The sequence below is a fragment of the Micropterus dolomieu genome, linkage group LG17 (genome assembly GCF_021292245.1).
Source record: "Micropterus dolomieu isolate WLL.071019.BEF.003 ecotype Adirondacks linkage group LG17, ASM2129224v1, whole genome shotgun sequence".
Classification (NCBI taxonomy): domain Eukaryota; kingdom Metazoa; phylum Chordata; class Actinopteri; order Centrarchiformes; family Centrarchidae; genus Micropterus; species Micropterus dolomieu.
Genome location: NC_060166.1, coordinates 23,968,536 through 23,989,613, shown reverse-complemented (window position 1 = coordinate 23,989,613; position 21,078 = coordinate 23,968,536). Strand labels below are relative to the sequence as shown.

General features: G+C 39.4%; 1 protein-coding gene across 1 annotated transcript; it reads left to right on the top strand.

Moving 5' to 3' along the window:
• Positions 1-1,692: 1,692 nt before the first annotated feature.
• rhoub (ras homolog family member Ub) lies at positions 1,693-8,644 on the top strand. Its single transcript, XM_046073053.1, has 3 exons — positions 1,693-2,084; positions 4,113-4,171; positions 6,406-8,644. The coding sequence occupies exons 1-3, from the start codon at positions 1,868-1,870 to the stop codon at positions 6,859-6,861; spliced, it is 732 nt and encodes a 243-aa protein (XP_045929009.1). The 5' UTR covers positions 1,693-1,867; the 3' UTR covers positions 6,862-8,644.
• The last annotated feature ends 12,434 nt before the right edge of the window (positions 8,645-21,078 follow it).

The window sequence follows — 21,078 nt, the reverse complement described above, 5'->3', positions numbered from 1 at the left end:
CTTTCCTGTCAAACTATATTTAAACAAAACTGATGTTAATGTATTTCAAATCATTTTCATAGAACTGTCACACTAAGTCTAAACTACCAGATGCTTTGGTTTTTATATTTGCCGTGTGGATTAAAGATAAATTCCGGCCGAACAGGAAAGTCACTTTTAGTTCATCTAAAATCAGTCAGAATACACACATAATGGTAGTGTACTCATTGTTTTGTATTCTTGAAAATAAGTTTTAAGTTTCAATCTAGTAAAAAATAAACACTGACAATAAGAAAGAAGAGTACAGTGTGACTTTTTCAGATGCATATAAGACTGGACAGAAACTGTACATTAGCCATAGTTGTGTTGCAGGTTATGGATGTTTCTTGCTACCCTGTTTGTTTCTGGTCAAGGGTTTCCATGTCCATCTTACCTGCATGGGCACATCTATTTTGAAAGGTTAAGACGTTGCATATGCCTTTAGAGGTGGAAGTACATTTACTAAGGTACTGAGTGTTTTCTTTTCATGTTGCTGGAAATCTTGTAGTTTTTACTCCATTACATTTATTTGACAACTTTAGTTATTAGTTTGTAGATTAAGTGTTAACTAAGATTGTTATATACAAAACATATGAAGATCTTATAAACTCTGTTATAAAGTGAATACTGTACCAAACAATATACACAAGTAAAGCTGAAATGATTAGTTGGTTTGTGGTTAACTATTTTGATAATCATTTGTCAGTTTTCCAAAAATATTTCATGGTTCCAACTTCTCAAATGTGAGGATTTATATTTATTTTAATAATTTCAATGTATTTTTAATAATGTTGAGATTTAAAAAAAATTGTGTGAAATTCTACAAACCAAACAATCAAATAGCTTGCACGAAGAAAATAATCAGGAGATTGATCCATAGGGAAAATAATTATAGTATATAACATAAAATAGTAAAAACAATCAACTCCACCACAACCAACTACTACAGTAACATGCTGCTTACGCATTAATGCATGATGATAATAATCTAACGATATGGTATGGTCAGTAAGGAGACATTTTTCTGCTACCGCACTGAACCACAAGGAGGCGACAAAACATTATTTATACATCATTTTTCCAGTGTCTGACAGGTTGGGACTAGGAAACAAGATAACATCAGCCACTGGCCAGTTTGAAAAACTATCCAATGGCAGGGAAGATTACTTTTGAACGTGTCCATTTGTTATTCTGTAACGTTACATTCTCCAGTAGCTACAGTCCTTGGCCACTGGCTGCTCCTTCTAGGCTCAGCTGGCTACAAGTTAAAGTAGGTCAAGAGAGTCTGGGTGGGTTTGAAATTTCAGAATCTTTATGTGTGTTTAAAATGGACATCAAGCTTGTCCCTTTCTCACTGTTGAGGACAAGTCTGGACTTGCCTAGAATATGACAGTTGGTTGTGCTGTGTAGTAGGCTATAGATTAACTGGTTAAAAGGAAAAAAATTATTATGCAAAAGAAATGGATGACTTTCTATTCTATTGTAATTTCCCAAAAGAATCCAGTACGAGTAATTTCCTAGATACTTTATATTTTCCAAAAGAATAATAAAAAAATCATACAAACTTCTTCGTGTCTGTTCAGCCCCCCGCTACTGGGAGGTGAAGTGGGTGGGATTAGTCAAATCAGTCTGAAGATATAATGCGTTGGACCCGCCCTCTCGTTGTAAACTGCAGAATCTAAGTCTGTAGTCCTGATGGTGATCTGTCACAGTGGATTTGGCAGCGCGCAGGAGAAGAGGAGAGGTTTTACGCACGAGTCCCGCTCGTGGTCATAAGCATCTGGAAAAGTTGTACTAGAGGAGGAACCCTGTTCTCATGGTGGGTCGCGGCGAAGTGCTGGCTGATTGAATGTCACCTCCAGTCATCATGGAACACGGACGGACCATGGCCCCTCCGGTGCCCCCGCACAAACCCGCACCCAACCGGCCAGGGCAGGCGCAGGAGCGGCTGCTGAAGTGCATCCTTCTCGGCGACGGAGCGGTGGGCAAAACCAGCCTGGTGGTCAGCTACACAACGAATGGCTACCCAACCAAATATGTGCCTACTGCATTTGATGACTTCTCAGGTAAGCAAAAGAAAGAAATCGTTATTTTAGATTGTTTGCAATTTGGTTAATGCTGGAATAGTCTAAAATAGACTAATAGTAGTGTATATACAAGGAACATTTTTCCTACATCAGGGATTTTCTTGATTTGCAAAGAAAATATTTAAGTGTATAAGTCTTGTGCAAATTATGTGCAAGTGTATTGACACTAGGGTAAATTCTGGTGAATGAAACTAGTGATTTTTATCGTCTTAGAAGTTAGCCCATTTTTCTGTACCTGCCAGTCAGATTATCTCAGCAATTGTCACTGACCTCTTCTTCAACCTTGCATGTTTTGAGACTACCTGCCCATTCTGCTAAACCCTATTATTCCATTGTTATGATAGATGTGTTTGTGTTTCCTGTTATCTGTCTTCCATCAGTGTTAATGCACATGCGTTCTCCTCCCTGATGTAGCCTGGTTTCCATTTGGCAGGGTTCCACTTTCCAAACTGTCTTGCTAGTCCCAGCAAGCTTTGTTTACTGCAAAATAACAGGAGAGGGGGAACAATTCTTCAAAGGGGAAAGTTGTTTTAAACTGATCAGTGTTAGCATGAAAAATACACCTGTGACCTGTTGATCCCCATTATTGCTTAATGATCACATCTTCAGACTTTTCTTAAAAACCTTACACTGCTATATGATCAGCTGTTAATTTCACTGATAAATCTGATATGAAAAATATACAATAACACATTTGTATACTTATTTAGAATTAAGGAATGAATACTCTGCAATGTTTCCTGTATACTGACTTGTAAATTTAAGCATTTGTCATTAATCTTAGTACATTTTTGACATTACACTGATGAGTAGTAAAACTAACAACTTGGCCAACACAAATCTCATAAAACACTCACTGAGAACACACACCGCCCTCAGACGAGTGCTGGCTCAACCCTCTAATGCAGAATAGAGAGCGTCTCTGGTTCAGGGGTTTTGGATTGCACAACTCTGCCTATTGTTGTCGGCCTTGACCCGCGAGCCCTCTCCTCTATACTGGAATGGGCACATCTGTTGCAGTGGCTCAGAGGCAGAGATTGTCTTTCACCTCGGCCTGACAGAGAGTGATTGTGCAGTTGGGGCCCTTAATGGTGATGTCATTTCTTGGTGCCCAGAATCACAGTGTCTTCTTGAAAAGCTGACTTCTGAGCAGTTACGCAATGCCACAGGTGGCAGAGACACAGAGGAGTAGGAGGTGGGGGGGGGGGGGACAATAAGAGGGAGTTTTGGACCAGAAAATCAAAGGAGTATCATATGTCAGGGATTAGAAAATGATTACACAATGGCCGCTCTCTCTCCCGCTGTCTCTCACTCCTTATTTTCTCTCCTCCCGCTCTTTTTCCATGCATTTGTAAAAGCAGGGTGCTATATGCCTGTCTCACTTCACTACTTGAATAGTCCCAGCAAAGTCTTTGATCAGGTGGTATGACTGACCACACACTCCAGGCGTATTGTAAATGTTCCCATATGCCTGCTGCTTTGCATTGTGCTCAGTCTTCTGAAAAGAATAAATGGCCCTATAATGAAACTCGTTGTAAGATGACTCATCCACTTTTCCAATCTGGAAATGAGGCCAATTGGAAGAGAGTCACTGAACGACCATAATCTGTTTTGTTTTTAAACCCCCTATTAGACAACCTTGGAATGGCCTCTGTCAAACGCAACAGAGAACAAAGCTCACAGAGTGGTCTGAGCAATAGTAAAGTGTTATGGCCTCAACAGTAACTGGCAGAGTGGGTGGGCGAGACCGAGCAAGGCTGTCTGTGTGCTGGAAGAGCTGAGCAGGGGGTCTTTGTGTTTTCAACTGGCAGGCTTTTGTTTATTCCACAGAATATTCTGGTGGGCAGTTGTGTGTGTGTGTGTGTGTGTGTGTGTGTGTGTGTGTGTGTGTGTGTGTGTGTGTGTGTGTGTGTGTTAACTTCTTAAGTGTCAGGTGGGGCCTTTTATAGGCTTACAGTCATGTTGACAGCTGTGACTTATTTTCTCTGTCTGTTTCTGTGTCCACAGCTGTGGTTCAGGTGGATGGAAACCCGGTTAGACTACAGTTGTGTGACACTGCAGGACAGGTGAGTTTTTTTTTTTTTTACACACCAACACATATTGTGTCACCCTTTGACACCCACCGAGATCACAGCGTATGCCCCTGCATGCCTCTAAACCCTTTGGTACACATAAAAGTCACATTTTAGCCATGTCACTGGCAGAGCTAAAATTTCATAGGTCAATCCACCACTTTGGTCCTTACTGAAATATCCCAACTATTTAATGGGTTGCCATGAAATTTTGTGCAGACATTTACGGTCCCCACAGGAGGAAGCTGGATGACTTTGGTGATCGCCTGATTTTTCATCTAGCAGTGCCATAAGGTTTACATTTTTAGATTTTTCTTCATGTCTATTGGATGGATTGTTTTGAAATTTGGTACAAATATCCGTGGTTCCTGCAGGATGAATTGTAATAACTCTGGTGATCCCTTAACCTTCCTCTGAGATGCTAGCATGGCTTCTTCTTGTTACATTATCATTTATGCCTTTTTTTTAAGCATACATGCCAAACATTTGCTCCTTCCAGCTTCTCACATTTGAGGATTTGTTGCTTTTCTTGTTTGTTTGTTTTTCTGTGTATGTAAACCAAGCACCTTTAAATTTGAAACTGTTGGTCTGATAGTGAGCCATTTGAGTCACACACCTTGGGTTCTAGCACTTTTTGAGGGCCCTTCTCACTATTTCTGGACATTTAATAGATTAAACAAATTATTGATTAATTGATGGTAAAAATAGTCATTAGTTATAGACTATAATTTGTGGTGCACCTGTGTTGCCTTTACTTTCTACTTTTCATTCTCCAACCGGACCACCTGCCTGCTATTGCAGGAATCTCGTGTGTATAGCTAGGCTTTGCTGTCAATCTTCATCTGGAATGGGAACAACACTGCTACATAAGATAGTTAGAGACAGGGTGCTGAAGGAACGGCAAAAGCCTGTAGGTCACACTGGAGGTGACGGTGCAAACCCCCCCCAAAACAATCTCTTTTTCTCAAGGACACTGTGTTACAGGGAGCTTGTCAGGAAAAAGTTATTGACTCATTATTATGTTGGTACTGTAGGGCAATCTTGTGAAGGAACAGGTTGTGAAAGAGTGTTTTCATTTCTCTGAGGCATGTGTGGTTGTTTCATAATCCAACTCAATAAAACCCTGCCCTGGGAGCAGTGTATTTGACATTCACAAACTTTGCGAGGGTACTGCCAGTTCTACAGAGAAACAAAGACAACTTGGCTGTAAAATGGAACAAGGCATTTGAACAAGCCCCTAATACACGTAAACCCTCACAGCATGTTGCAAGCTGCACACAGTGCTAAAACTGCACATGTGCACACAGACGCACACAAGCAGACAAGCTTGGGCAAATACGGGCAGATAGAAGTCGGTTAACACTTACTCACTATACTTAATGCAATTTCATAAGAGGGGAGTTGGTGCCAGAACGCTAAATAGAAAAAATGTAAGAAATAGGTTGCGATATGCCTGAAAAAGATGACAGAGAGAGAGAACAGTAGAAAGTGAGTGAGAGAGAGAGCTAAGACAGAAATGGTGTAGAGAAAAATGATCACAGCTGCCGCCAAAGCTGATAAACAAAGTTGCTCCTTGCTCCTTGCTAGACCTACGTCACCAGATTGCAGAGCGCAGCCACAGCTTGTGTGGGAAATTCACAAGATAATAAGTGTCCACTGTGTTTATTGAGCTTCAAATGTAGATTTGAAAATGTTAGATTTCAAAATCAGAAGGAGTTGACATAGGGTGTTGTTTAGGCAAAGGGGGATTAGGAGAAGTGTGCTGGAAAGGAGAGGGTTAAGAGAAAGAAAGAGAGGTTTGTGTTAAGTTTCTTCCAACCTTAATCTGTGTACTCAAGGGTGTGGGAGGCCCTTGTTAGTCAAAGCTGTGTGGCTCCAAAGTGTTAATTTAAGAGATTTACTGTAGATGATATAAATGAGTGGGCGGGGCTTGTGTATACTGTATATTAGCGCAATATAAACACTATTTAAAGAGGTTTTTTTATTGAATGGCTATTGGCAAAATTCTCTTTCCTGTGATCTTACAGCAATGTTGTGTGTTGTCCAGTTAAGCGATTACTGAAAGTGCGTTCGTGTGTGGTCAGTCTGGATGAGAAGTGAAGGGTAATAATTCATCACAAACTGCAGATGTAGAGCTAAACAGAAAAATGTTAAGATTAATCTGCTTGATATTTAGGAACCATGGTCATCACCATATTGCTAACTATCTCTGTTTCTGTCTCCATCAGGATGAGTTCGACAAACTCCGCCACTTCTGCTACAGTCGGACTGATGCCTTGCTGCTCTGCTTCAGTGTGGTCAGCCCTGCGTCCTTCCAAAATGTCTGGGAGAAGTGGGTCCCCGAAATCCGCCGTCGCTGCCCTCTCACGCCCATCCTCCTCGTAGGCACGCAGTGCGACCTGCGGCAGGATGTTAAAGTGCTGATCGAGCTGGCGAGGCGACGGGAGAGGCCCGTGCTGGAGGAAGACGCCAGAGCGCTGTCGGAAAAAATTGGGGCAGTGACGTACATTGAGTGCTCGGCGCTGACACAAAAGAATCTGAAGGAGGTGTTTGATGCGGCCATTGCTGTGGGGCTGCGGCACTCTGACAGGAGAGCAAGGCGGGAGAGGAAGGTCCGCAGCACAGCCGATAAGATGAAGATGCTCTCCAAGTCCTGGTGGAAGAAGTATGTGTGTGTCCAGTAGGGGAGGGAGGAGAAGATATCCCTTTGACTAATAAAACTGGAACTGCTTACTTATTGGTGGGGACTGAGTTGGATGTAAGGACTATTTTTACATTCACAATCCAAGATATTGTGGCCAGAATGACTTTAAATGAGCGGAGCACAGAGGCAGAGTGTGCCAGGTTTTGGATATTTTCAGTTTGACCAGAAAAGATCCCTTTGTTGATGCCTAAACGACAGAGAGCAGAAGGCTATAACCACTGTCTACTCCTCAGAGCCAGTCTGAACTGTTAAATAAGACTGTGACCAGCATTCAACCAAACATTATGGAGCTAATAAAGTATTTTTGGTGCATGGACTGCATGTCATACTGCATGTGCGCAAAAGAAATGTGAGCTGTGAGGTGTTCAGACGGTGATGTTGCGTACTAAAAGTATAGTCCTCTTATGTGTCTGATTTGATACCCGTCTTTAACAAAGTATAACATTTTATGTGCTACACTGTAATTCAGCCCTCCACTTTTGATAGATCCTTTTTATTTCACTGAAATCAGAACATGGAGTTAATATACTTAAATCCCCAAACAAAGATACAGTAATTCTTCTGTTGACAGTGAAACCTTGCACCTTGTTTCCTAAATCAGAAGCATCTACAACTCCCAGCAACAACTTGTTAAGAGTCAGATGTGTAAATGATCACATTTGTTTTAACTCATTCTCTTTTGGATTACAATCAAATGTAAATGAGTATGAATATTTTTTAAATCTGTGACTTCTAGGGGATGTTGAGTTGTGGTTTGAAGATGTTGTAGTCAAGCCATTTCAGTTCTGTCTAACTGCGAGCTTGTGGAGGGATTACTCTACACCAGCTTGAGTATGTGCCACATTTTGAAGTGTTGATACAGCTGTCGCACTGTTAGTTGACCACACAGTTAGAGGTCTGTAAGATCTTCACCAATGCACGCCTACTAACATTAACAGAGTAAACCAAATGCCTGTTGATGCCGATTGCCCAGCACATGCCTGCTGTAGGTTTTTGTAGGTTAAGAAGTTTCAGTTGTTCACTTTGACTGAAAAGCTTTAACTGAAGGGTTACAGAAAGCCACTTTGTTAGTTTTCAGAACTTCACTGTTACAAGGTTGCAGCAATAAGTTGGGAGGTGCCACTGTACATTGCACTTAACACACACAGTCTGTCCACATCACTGAAGTCTTGCCTTGCAATGGCCTTTGGACCAGTGGTGTGAATTAGATATAGAGCAGTGCTTGAGATGTAGGTTTACTGAACAGAAGTTGCTCATCTGCATGTTCCCTGCATTACGCACTGGTTTGGATGATCACTTTCTTTGTCATTGTAGTCAGGGCCTTAAACAGATCATTATCCGCCTGTGTCTAGTATATTGGAGCTCTCTCCTCTTTTAAAATGATACAGTAAATTCGGTGAAATCACCAGAGAGACTGATTCTATGTTTGCTTCTTATTTTTCAGAAGCCTGTCATTCAGCTCTGTCTATTTGTCTGTTCCCTCTGGGCCAATAACTGATCAACAGCAATACAGAGCAGATGTATGAGATATTGTATGTCATTATGTATGTTACATAGTAATCATTTATGATGTTTGTAATGTCATCAGGATAAATCTGTGTGTGCATATATAAGTGACTCAGTCATTGGCTGTGCTGTCCAACTCTAAATGGTACTTAACAGTATGAGTGTTTCAGTTGGTATCTGTTTTTTGTTAGTTTTTTTGCATGAAAGCAGTTTGTTGAGCTGTACGAGCGGAACAAAATAAAATGTGAAATATTTAACCTGTTTCCGTTGTTGACTGTTCCACGGAGATATGTTATCTTGACTGTCACACTGTGGAGAAAATTATGTGATAACAGTGGAGGAGTGTTTCCTTGCTTTCTGAGGTGACTGGTTATTAGAGTATAAACAGGTGTTTTGACAAATGTGCTCCAGTAAATCATTTGCAATATGGAAAATTGCCAAAATGAACGAAGGGCCTGGTCTCAACACAGAGGTGGAAAAACTTTGAGTATAAAAATGCACTATTGTACTATACACATTCACTATATAGTGTACTTTAGTTTACTTAACATTATGAGAAAGAGGACATTACATCACACAACTAAAAAAATCAAGGATGGCCAAGAAGTATTTCCACTGTGGTCCTTGTTAAAGATAAAATATTCACTATATAGTCCACTTTATAGCATGCTAGCTATTTTTGTTGTCTGAATGACTATTAAGAATTAATACCATCATGCATTCCTAAGACACTGCTGGATGAAATGACCTGAGTAGTTTTGCCTTGTAATTCACAGTCCATAAATATAAAATTTCCTATATATGAATAGTGAAAGTAAACTATTTGATATACAGCCTGAAATTAACTAATAGCTATATTTTTACAAGGTTGGGAAAGAGTTAAATGTGACTTCAAAGATTTAGCCTCAGAGGTTTTGTCGGCACCAAGACTTCTAACTATGCAGGATCAGATGATTATAATGGCCTGAAATAGGCTTTTCCTCCTATTCATAGCTACGTGTCTACACCACAGTATACAACAATGGACAGAGGATAACAGTTAGCTGGGTATCTTATACTTGTTTAGAAGTGCTAATGATAGGGTAGGCAGCTAAAAGAGAGTTTGTGTCGTCTGGTAGACTGCAGATGAGTATGTCTCTGGCCTAAGAGTGGGTGAAACTAAGGTAGATGCGGTGCAAAGTGGTCTAATTACGATAGTCAAGATGGCTCCACTTTCCACCGATATTTTAGCAGGAAACCCCATTGTTGTGTCCTAGCAAAGCAGCCATCTTGTGAAACGTCCCGTGATTTAGCATTGTGGCTTGTGTGTTTGACTGTAATACCTACTTGTCTGCTAGAAGTACAGGTTACAGGTACTGGTAGGAATCTTGAGCTGTCAATCATGAAAGTAACTGACAGGAAACATATCAGGGATGAGGTCTACATATCTCTTAAATTTCACAGAGAGCTTGTTTGACAGTCCATGTGCAAATGTGTCTCCACTAATTTTGACTGCTCTGCTAAATCCAAACACAGAAACTGTCCCTGAGGTAGAAAAGTGAATAAATACTCTAGCTTACTTTATAAAACAAGAAAGCTCAGAGTTAAGCAAACATATGTGAGGGTATTTGTGTAACCATATGTAAACGTGAGCCAACATCACCAAATACTTGAAGGCAATGAAACTCATGTGGAACTGACAAAATATTATCATTTAGGGGTAATCCAACTGTATGCTTGGAGCCATTTTATGGTCACGTTCATGGAGGCAAACCAACGTTTAAATAACCTCTGTGGCTCGATCAGATGGCTTCCAACTTGGCAGATAATGGGTTCAGTCCAATAGAGCTGTTCAGTTTCTCTCCAAGTGGAGCTGGAGCACTATCATCTGTTGTTAGTTTGAAGAAGTGGACAGCTGCTGATGGGAACAGGGCCATAGCCAGGACTGTAGAAATACTGAGGTCATGAGTCCTAATTCCTCAAGCACAACCCCACCCACCTAAGAAAGGTTTTGACAAGCTACCAACCGACAAACTTTTTAAAAAAAAAGCTTTGTTTCCAAACATTTTTCAAAGCATTCTCTACGCTGCCCGTTAGTGAATTATTATTATTATGGTGGGGAATACTAATGTTTTTGCCAAAGAAAAGTCAAATATTATAGTCAACATTTTGGTAAATATGATTATTTGTTGTCTTGCTGAGAATTATATTCAAGATTCAAGAATTGTATTGTCATGGTGCAAGAAAAACAAAATTGCAGTTGCATCATGTTTAAGACTTCATACACGATTGCGCACAATTAGAGGAGAAGATCAGTACTATTTTCTTATTTGTTCATTTAACATGAAGCTTGAACCAGTAGCCTGCTTAGCTTAGCATAAATATTGTGAATTGGGGGAAACAGTTAGCCTAACCTCATCTATCTTGGCTTCCTTCAAAAATGCTAAATATTCCTTTAAGACAAATACTATATCAGAATCAGCCTAAAATAAAACCACCTCGTAAACTATTCTTCATGTCATCAAACCTCCCAAATTCCCAGAAATGGTAGTGAAGTGTTAGTGGTATCTATTTTCCCTGGATGGAAACTGTTAGATATCCCTTTTAAATTAATGTTGGGTGAGATAAGGGTGTGAAAGGGGTGGCCCAGTCAGCTTCAGCCTACTTCAGCTGTAAAAACTCAGCTGTAAAAATGGTCGTTGAACTTTTCAGTCCTGTTACATAACTTCTGAGAATCATTTAGGTAACAACTGAACTCTGACTCCACATGAAAGAGCAGCTCTGTAATCAGTTTTGATGTCTTAAAGTTGGTGAAGGATTTCTATAGCACCCCTCAGATAATTGCCAGCATAATGACTGGAGCTCAACCCATGGGACGGGATTACTGAGGGACATTAACAATGTCGATCAGGTCTGTGTGGTGGGAAGGGATCCAACCAGTAGACTGTGGTCCACTTTGTACATTGTCTTTAGGATTAGCTGTTGCCCAAGCTCTTGTAATGCGATGCAATATGTCTGGGGCTCTGATTAAAAGACACCCACACATAGACTTAACCAAAGATTGAGTACAGTTCATTATTCTTGACAGAAATCTGATTTCAAAGTATGTTTAAGGCCTCAGTCTCTTTCTTGTAAGTTACTTCAGTGTTTAGTTCCCATGTTCTCATATGTTCACAGGACTATAAGCGTTAAGTGCTGGTTCTCTACAGTATGTGACTATGACACAAAGGTTTACTCAGGTGATAATGGGTTCACTGTTATTGAATTATATGTCTTTTAATCTGGCCTTCTAGCAACCTCACTTGGTGGCCAACACCAGCTCCTCCTGTACTGTTGATGGTCCGGCTGACACCTGCTCCTCCTGAACTGCAGCAACTTCCTGTTCCTGCTGAGCTGCTCCTATTCCTGCTGAGCGGCAGCAATCACCAGTCCCGGCGCTCTGCTGAACCTGTGCTGCCCCTGTTCCCTGGAGGTACAACTATTTTTCCATGAGCCTCCCTGAGTAACTGGGGAAAGAGCTTGACCCTCTCTCCACCATAAATAACCATGTACTCTGTGAGAATTGCAATGAAAGATTAACATGGAATTTCGCTTTCTCTTAATTAGTAGGAGGTGATCAGAATGCTGTGCATAGTATGCAATAAGATTTAGGCAAGGGTGCAAGATTCCAAGTTTAAAACACATATTTTGTCAAGAAAAAACATCTTTAAATTAAATACAAATGCACCCATTTAAAGTTGTATGTCTCTCTCTTATTGACAAAATAAAAAACACAGAAGTCCCTCCCCAGTGCTTTAAAAACATTTTATGTGCCCGTGTGCAACAGCATTGCCATGTTACCATGTGACACAGGTTTTTACTGTAGTACTGTGGTACTGCACTTTCCTTACCAAACCAATAAACAGTAAAAGGCACAGCAAACAGTAATATAATATAAAGTAATATAAAGTGAAGTAGAAATAATCTGTAGATTGAACACAGAGGAAAAGAGGAAGTTTGCTTTAATCCCAAAAAAGGCAGTATCTGCAGAAAGTGAAGCTGATTTATATATTTATGAATACACATATTTTGTCCGAGCTCTCTCCTCAGACGAAAGCCACCAGCCTGTTTGCTAACACTGTTGGCTGCAGGAGTGGCCTGTCTGGCATGCTACAGTATGGCGTTGCTTGCGGGATTATGTTTTAATAAGCTTATATAAACACCCCCCACAGTGTGGTCTCATTATGGGAAGCTAATTAAGTCAGTCTGTCCCAGGGTCAGCAGGGCCTCTTTGAACAGCTCAGTGTTTTGCTATAAAGAGGCCCATCTTTGCCTCTAGAACATCTGCCCTGTGGTTTGTGGAACATGTGTCTTCTCTTCAGGCAAACTGTTTGGACATGCACATTTTAGTATCTTTTCGCTTGCACATGTACAGTGTATTTATGTACAGGTGCTTCAACTGTAGCCTCCAGGTTCATTTACATTTTAAGGATAACTATAAAAGTGTCTATAAACCACGATACCTTGTTGCTCAAGTTAATTCCTTTTTAATCAATTTTGCCATTTGTTACCCTGACATAGATCTTTGTCCTTCTTTCACTCCAGTCTCCGACTTCTTGGTTTCCTAGAGCCTTGCTTGTCTTTTGGTCTGTTTTTATGTTTAATTCTCATTCTTATTTTCAGCAATGCTAGAGGCATTGCAATCTACGTTGATATTCCTCAACAACAATTTTGTTTGCAATTAAATTTGCTGGTCTCACAGGATGAATCCTGCTGACGTAGGTGCTGCTGATTTTTCCTCTTGCGCCACCATGAGGCTGACATTTTCAGTTTTTAGCAAAATGTCTCGACAACTATTGGATGGATTGCAATAAAATTTGATACAGATTTCCTTAGAAGATAAATGCTTCTGACTTTGGCTATCATTTGACATTTTAATGTAAATTTTTCACTTATACTGTTAAATTACTCCACATGCTTGAGATTGACTGGTATATTCATGGTCCCCAGAGGATAAATCATATAGATTTTGGTGATCTCCTGATTTTTCCACTTGTGCCAATATGAAGTTGACGTTGAGATTTTAAGTTAAATACAGTATCTCTACGACTAGAGATACTGTATAACCTCAACCCAACCTGAACTGTACTTTGTGTTTAGTGGTACTTCGCAAATGTTAGCATGGTAACATGCTAAACTAAGATGGTGGACATGGTAATCCTTATGCTAAACATCAGCGTTTTAGCATTGTCATTGTGAGCATGTTAGCATGCCAACGCTAGCTCATGCACCGTTCTGTATCGCTGTAAGTACAGCTTCAAAAAGCCAGTATGACTGCAGACTCTTAGTCTTGTTTAATTTGTAACTTTGGAAAGGCAGCATGAAAGGTCTTTATGGTTTTCTTACCCCTTTCTTTTGCTAGAGTTTTTCGTGGTCATTCTTTTTGTATGCAAATAAAATAAACATTTTCTGATCACATTACAAAGTAAGCAGGAGATGCAATAGCAGCATGCATTTGTTACTGATGTTCTTAAAGTTGTTACAGAAGTAAGCTTCAGTGCTCCAGTTTGTGTAGTTTACATTCAATACAATTGCTCAACTTAAAAATATAGGTACTATTTTGAATGGATTTACTGCATGTTTTTACTCAAAGATTCCATTTCTATCTTCATAGTGATTGCTCCAGTTAAACATACATGCAATTGCCTGCAGTTGATTCAGTTTTTGCAAACACACACACACACACACTACACGTGTGGCCTTTTATTGTTTTTTAAAGAGGTAAATACAGAAGAAGCTTGTGTAATTTCACTCTGTTCATGACACACAGATTAAAAGATAATTAACATTTTTCAGATACAGTGAGATGACAGAAATGGCTCCGTATCTGTTCCTTGAGGATTGCAGTTACAGTTTTTTTCAATTACTAAGATGCAATGGTAAAAACTGAAGCCACTTTTTCAAAACTCTTCACACAGTCTGCATTACCAACATGCATCCTGGCCAAACAGTTAATCTTACTTGCAAAAGTCACTCAAACCACCAAAACACTTCATATAACTGTCAAAATAAACTCGTTCAGCCAAAACACTAGCAACAATACCCACTCAGAAAGCATACATTGTCCCTCATAGCACACTGACCTACAAAACACTAACAACAGGAAGCATTACTTACATTTGTTGAACTTTTGTCCTTAAATTGTGACTGATATTTTCATATAAATCCGTATTTCATTATAGAATACAGTTGTTTTCAGTCACTTACATTTCTCAGATCAGAATTGAAATTCTACTTGTTCAACTTCCACATCATCTAGTCACTTGTGCACATCATATGTAAAAGCAATTTCTTAGTCTTTTGAGAAATTTGGCACATTTATGCAAATTATTATGTATTTGTCTGTTGTTTCCTACATTATCAATTGCTTACTGTATGTCATGTTGATTACAATGTATTACAGTATACTGGTTCTTTGTTGAGTAGTCTTATCCCCCAAAACATCTAGATATAAGTTCATTGCATAAGTCACTACATGCAAAATGGTTGAACACCTCATAATCTGCATTTTCCTACATATGTCTATTAGACTTGTTTTGTAAATGTCTGCTACAGTAAACTGATGAAGTTCTGACCTGTTGTGCTGTGAATAAGAATCTGTGGCCCAATAGACAGGAACATCAACCTGAGGGGGTGTTTTCATGTTTCCATTTCTTATTTTGTAATTGTTTCCGTTGTGCTATGCAGTGCTGTAAATTAGTCTTGTTTTTTTATTTTCTGCATTACAGTGACATGGTGTCAACAAATTACAGTGCATACAGTAAAAGTGTAACTGTGAATCCTGTCCAATCTCTTGCAATGTTTACCGTAACTCTGTACTGTTGAAATTGATCTATGCCATACAGAAAAAATACAGCCTTGTGCATTTTCAATCATTGTCATCAAAAGTTTAGCCATAGTTTACCAATACAAATAGTTTTGCAAATGTACCAAAGCAACTGAGAAAAAATGGAAGAAACCTGTAACATATTTTCACTTTATTGACTGTACTATAGTATATGTTACAAGAATGAATCAGAAATGCATTCAGTAATTTACTTGTGAAAAAAAGAAGTTCCTGACATTTCAGTGCTGCAATACACTTTTTTTCAGTTGTTTACATAGTTAACACTGGTACCTGAGACCCAATGACCACAGTCTGTAATTGATGCACCATCCCCTTGAACCAATTCTGCTAATATATAAGCACATTTCCTGCTTAACACTCAGATGCAGTTTTACACTAAAACCACATTCAAAACATTACACATATTTCTCTAAAACATAAAATGGATGTAAATGTTCTGCAAAAATTTTCTATATATATCAAAATATGCAGGAAATTTCCAAACATTTTGTTTGAAAGTGTTTTGAACAGTTTTGGACACAGTGTGTTATCAGTTGAAAAATGTGCTGCAGATATACAGTGTTTTGCAGGTGGTGAAGTTGAAGTAGTAATGGGAAAAGAGTTCATGGATTTTGGAGAAAGTGGTCATTGAATGCATTTTGTGTGAAAGCAATGAAAAATGATTCACAGTTTGGTCTACATACACTTCTGTTTCGCTGAATGTGTGAAGAATTTTGACAATGTGACTTCAGTTTTGACCAGTACAGGTTAGCAATTGAAAAAAACTGTAATAATTGACTTTAATTATGTCAGACTTTACATGTTGTCTGTAAGGTTCACCTGTAAATATTTTGGATTTATATTCTCTTGTGTTCAGACACTAACCAGATGCTGTGTGCGTCTTGATAAGGAGAGCATCTGCTGTTTGTAGAGCATCTCAGGTTGCCCGCACTGTACTTGGTTTCGGTGATTAGTGCCAAATCTGGGGCATGAAAAGTAGTCCTTCCCTGACTCTAGAAACTGATATTGCTGATGAAACTGGAGCGCAGGAGTAGAGACTTTAGGGTCTAATTCAATAAGGTTTTGATTTCCAAGAGGAGCCACCTTTTGAAAGTGTTTTTCCCCTTTCCTCAGTAGATCATATTCCCTGGTTTGAATCCAACTGTACGTCTGATGTCACTAACAGAATTTGTGATTGGCTCACAGCTGCGGCCCACTTGGCTGATGTTATCTGATTGGCCTCCAGAAACATACATTGTTCTCTCTGTAGAAATGGCTCATGGGTGTAATGACCTCATTTACTCTGGGACATATGTGAATTTTTTTTTCTTCTTTCAACAATGTCTCTCTCTCTCTCTCCTTTGATCTTGTTAAGTCTCTTCACCCTGTGCTTCCCCTTTCTTTCTGTTGCATCCACTGCTTGCCTGTGTTGCTTTTATTTTTCATATGGGACAGATAAGGGTTCAGTGTTTGTGTGTGTGTGTGTGTGTGTGTGTTCTTGTATCCATATACAGTGCATACACATTTATGCCCTGTTTCCCTGGCCTTGATGTCATCCTGTGGTTTACCATTGTTTGGACTGCAAATCCAATAGCCTTTAGTCGACTGATTTAGACAGGACAAAGACACCTCAGATAACATCTGAGTGACTCACTGGTCTTAATATTGATCACACAACCTGACTGAGTGCTTCCAAACATCCATGCAGAATTGACATGATCAACAAAAGTACAATTTTATTCCTAAAGGAAACAAATGCCAATGAAATCAGTGCACAGGTTTAGTTGTCACTGATAAGGTGGTGATCAGGTGGAAGCTGATTATTTACCCACCCCTGTGACTCATTAGTGGCCTGACCAGCACAGCAGGACAAATGGACCAAAGTGTTCCTTGTTGCAAAAGTAAACATAGATAGTTTTGTTCCATAGATGCAAGATTAACTGAGTTTGGACATCAATTCTAAAGAGAAATGTTGGCACAGTCCTTCCAAGGAACAAAGAACACCATCAATTGTTTCAGCAAATGTGTTCAAGTGAAACCCATCTAGTAGCTGTAGGTATCAGAAGTCTTTTTTAAGCAGAGATACCACAATACTGCTGTAAAGAACACCGTTGTAATTCTGCTTCAGTGTGTTCAGCACAACAGCCCCGGGGTCTAGTCTGACTTAGAATCGCTGGGCAGTAACATTGCTTTCTAAACAATAATAACGGTGGGTGAACTGAGCGTTGAGGTGCTTTTGTTAGCCATTCACATTTATGCACCTCTGCAAACATAAGCAGAGTTGCTTGCTTGCTGACTTGAACAGGCTTGGGCTAGAAAAGGGTCTAGACTCTTGTCCATCTGGACAGGAGGAAATAGTGTGACATTATTATGGAGCCATAAAGTCCACAGAGGGAGGAGGTCAGGTCAAAGGACGGGTCAACAAAATGTCTGTATTTGACCATGGGAGAACAATCAACATTGTTTGTCTTTTTTTAACCATGACCACTATTGTTCCCTTACGTTAACAAACTAAGTATTTTTAGCAATGCTGGCGGCAAGGCTCTAGGCACTGAGTGGGTAATGTTGGTCTGTTGGTCGGTCTGTTTGTCTTTGGTTCGGTGTGAAATATCTCCACAACTATCAGATGGATAGTCATGACAGTTGCACAGTGCACAGAAATTAAATAAATAAAGTATTTTCTTCTAGCGCTATGATGTTGACTTTTGTGGTTTTAAGTTATATTTCTCAATAACTTTCAGATGGATTCCCATGAATTTTGGTACAAACATTCACATTCCCCTCAGGATGAATTGTGATAACTTTAGTGATAATATAATACTGATATAATACTCTTATATATATAATACTTTTTTTACGTTTATAACCTTCAAAAAATTAACAGCTGCACCTGTACTTTGTGTTTAGTGCTGATGAGCAAATGTTAGCATGTTAACATTCTTACATGTGACTGTTTGCTTGCATGTAGGATCTTAATGGGACAAACTACTGCCGCATGAGTAAGGGGAGACTTTTTCTGAACATTGAACTGTACTACCAGGGGGTTAAAGGATTTCTCTTTCATATGTGCATTGGTAATCTTTTGAACACTTCTTTAAGTTTGAACTGTGATAGCAAACATTTCTGTATTTGGGACTTTGTTACATTGAAGTGGTACCTTTTGTTATTGATACCTGTACAGGTTGCATTTATTTTCATTCAGTTCACACACACACCCACTGTTTAATATTTTTTATTCCAACCTAAGAGAAACAAAACAGGGAAGGGTTATGTTGAAGAATACCAGAGTGGTTTGATAAAGCATCTTTAGGCTATTGCCGATTTATTAAAGGTTCATAAACTTTGGACTTAAAACTTTGGTGTTTTGGGTTTGATAAAAAAATTAGGTATTTTAAAGGAAATCCTTGGTTTTGAGAGTACCAGGAAAGTAAAAAATAAATGTTTTCCCTTTTTTTCATACTATATATTGTTGTGGTTCATATTTTACTTATTTATAAATACTACTACAGTTCTCAAGGTGAGCTTAGTAGTTCCACAGTGGAGGCACCGCGCTATTATTATTTCCTTACACATTGTTTTATATGTTGTCTATATCTACTTATCCTGCCTGACGTCACTGTAATGACTATTAGTAAATAGGGAATATTTAACCAGCTCACCATCAACAGCTAAAAACCCAGGATCCTATTTAACACACTTTAGTAAGTTATACCTTAGGTCTTGTTTTGATCGGCTCTACTGGTGTCAACAAGGGGTTACACATGCTTAACTAAGATGGTGAACAAGATGAAAATTATTGCTCAACGTCAGCATGTTAGCATTGTCATTGTGAGCATGTTATAATGCTGTAGTACTCGAGACCGGTCTTAAGACCACAATTTGCTCTTGGTCTCGTCTTGGACTCGACGCATTTGTACTCGGTCTTCTCCCGGTCTCGGACATTGAGAACTCAGGATTTTATTTCAAGACCACTCAAGACCATAACTTTGGGAATATCAATAAATTGCTCTTGCATTGTCTGGTTTATTTGTTAACATCCTAACTTTTACTGGATGTAAAACTTACTGATTCAAATGCAACCAAAAACCCTAATTAAAAATGTGTTGTTACCATTAACGTCACCCCTCCCCATGATGTTAAGCATGGAAAATGAGTGTTGAATAAAGATGCTAATGTTGAGTTCAGCTCTATGTGTTTGTATGTGGGTGTTTTAATGGGAATGTGGATCTTTCCGATCAATTTGAGAAGTACCTATGATCTCGTTTCACATTTTATTGTGTGTTATGCAATGTGTGGAACTGGTCTTGGTCTTGACTCGGTCTCGCCCTCCCTAGGTCTTGGTCTCGACTTGGTCTCAGCCCCTAAAAGTCTTGGTCTTGTCTCGGTCTTGATAAACTCTGGCCTTGGTCTTGACTTGGTCTCGGTTTGGGCGGTCTTGACTACAACACTAGCATGTTAGTATGCTGACATGAACATTTAGCTCAAAGCACAGCCTCACAGAGCCGCTACTGTAGCTGCAGTTTTGTTCTTCAGATGAAGATCCTTTACCCTTATCTAGTAGTCATTTTAACCCAAATCACAAGTTTTCCTAAAACAAACCTTAACCATATTAGTGTCAGATCTGAAGACACTTTTGTTTGTCTGATTTGTAAAACTTTTGGAAGGCAAATGATCAGAAGCGTCAGATCACAAAACACGTGTGTGTTCTGGAACACAACTATAAATGTAATATTCTGCTGTTTAATTTGGAGGACTTTTTGGACATGTTTGTATTTTTAACTTTATTCTTCATCTTGCAATGATGCACTGAAGATATACAGTTTACCTCATGTTGATACATTTTCATAACCGGTCAGTGTCTGAAGCTAGAAAGTGTTACATTGTCTCATCATTTATTTCAAACAGTTTGAAATGAATAAGTGGATCAGTGTACTAAAGTGACTGTGGTCTCTTTATCAGTTCTTGGCACTTGATCAACACAAATGCTCTCCTGCTCAAACTGAGGAGATGCATCTTGACAGGGAACAGAACCTCTCATGGCCAGGGACTCTCTGCTCTCCTCTGTACTCTAATGTACTCACTGATAGACACATGAAATCTGGATCTGGACCCATACAAGCTTTAGCGCTGCGAGCCCAGACCAAGCCAGCTGTTGGTAGTTACAGGGCCAGTTATGTAAGCGTGTCCCTTTGTCCCTATGAGGCTCAGCTTCTCGGCCACACATGTTCATGAAGCTCTTTATTGGTAACTGACAGAGATAACACCTGCAGAAGTGCTCCACTTCTCTGTCCATGTACAGTGGAGCAATTTTACAGCTCATTGAAAAGCAACAGGGTTCAACTTGTACCTCTGACGCACTTTTTGTTCTTCTCTGCTTTTTCTTTTTGTACATTTTGTTGCAGGTTCTTTGATTTGTGCTCTTCTGAACTCTCTCTCACCCTCTTTATCTTCCTCACTCTTGGCAGTCTTTCTCTTGTCTTCTTTTCTTCCACACCCACACTCACTTTGTATCACACTTGTCCATTTTTCTGTCTTTTTTTCATCCTAGTATACATCTTAGTTACTCTCTGTTGTCCTATGCTTTCTGGTCAAACTCTTCTATAAACTACAAAGGTATTTACCAAGCCACCCTCCAAAACCACCAACGGATACACACATGCACACACTCCTGCATCTGTCAGGCTAGTAGTCTTTTATTTCAGACAGTGAGCTCACATTGAAACTGTGTTTGTCCACTGAAGTCAGACACAGAGCTGCCCACAATGATTGATTACTCAGTAATCCCAAAGTAACAACACAAGACACACTAAAATCCCTGTTGCAGCGCGTGCTCCACTGCATAGCAGG

Bases quoted from the DNA above. Each gene is read 5' to 3' on its own strand.
- rhoub (XM_046073053.1), top strand. From the start codon at position 1,868: ATGTCACCTCCAGTCATCATGGAACACGGACGGACCATGGCCCCTCCG. The intron at 2,085-4,112 runs GTAAGCAAAAGA...CTGTGTCCACAG, and splicing joins TGCATTTGATGACTTCTCAG to CTGTGGTTCAGGTGGATGGA. The intron at 4,172-6,405 runs GTGAGTTTTTTT...TGTCTCCATCAG, and splicing joins TGTGTGACACTGCAGGACAG to GATGAGTTCGACAAACTCCG.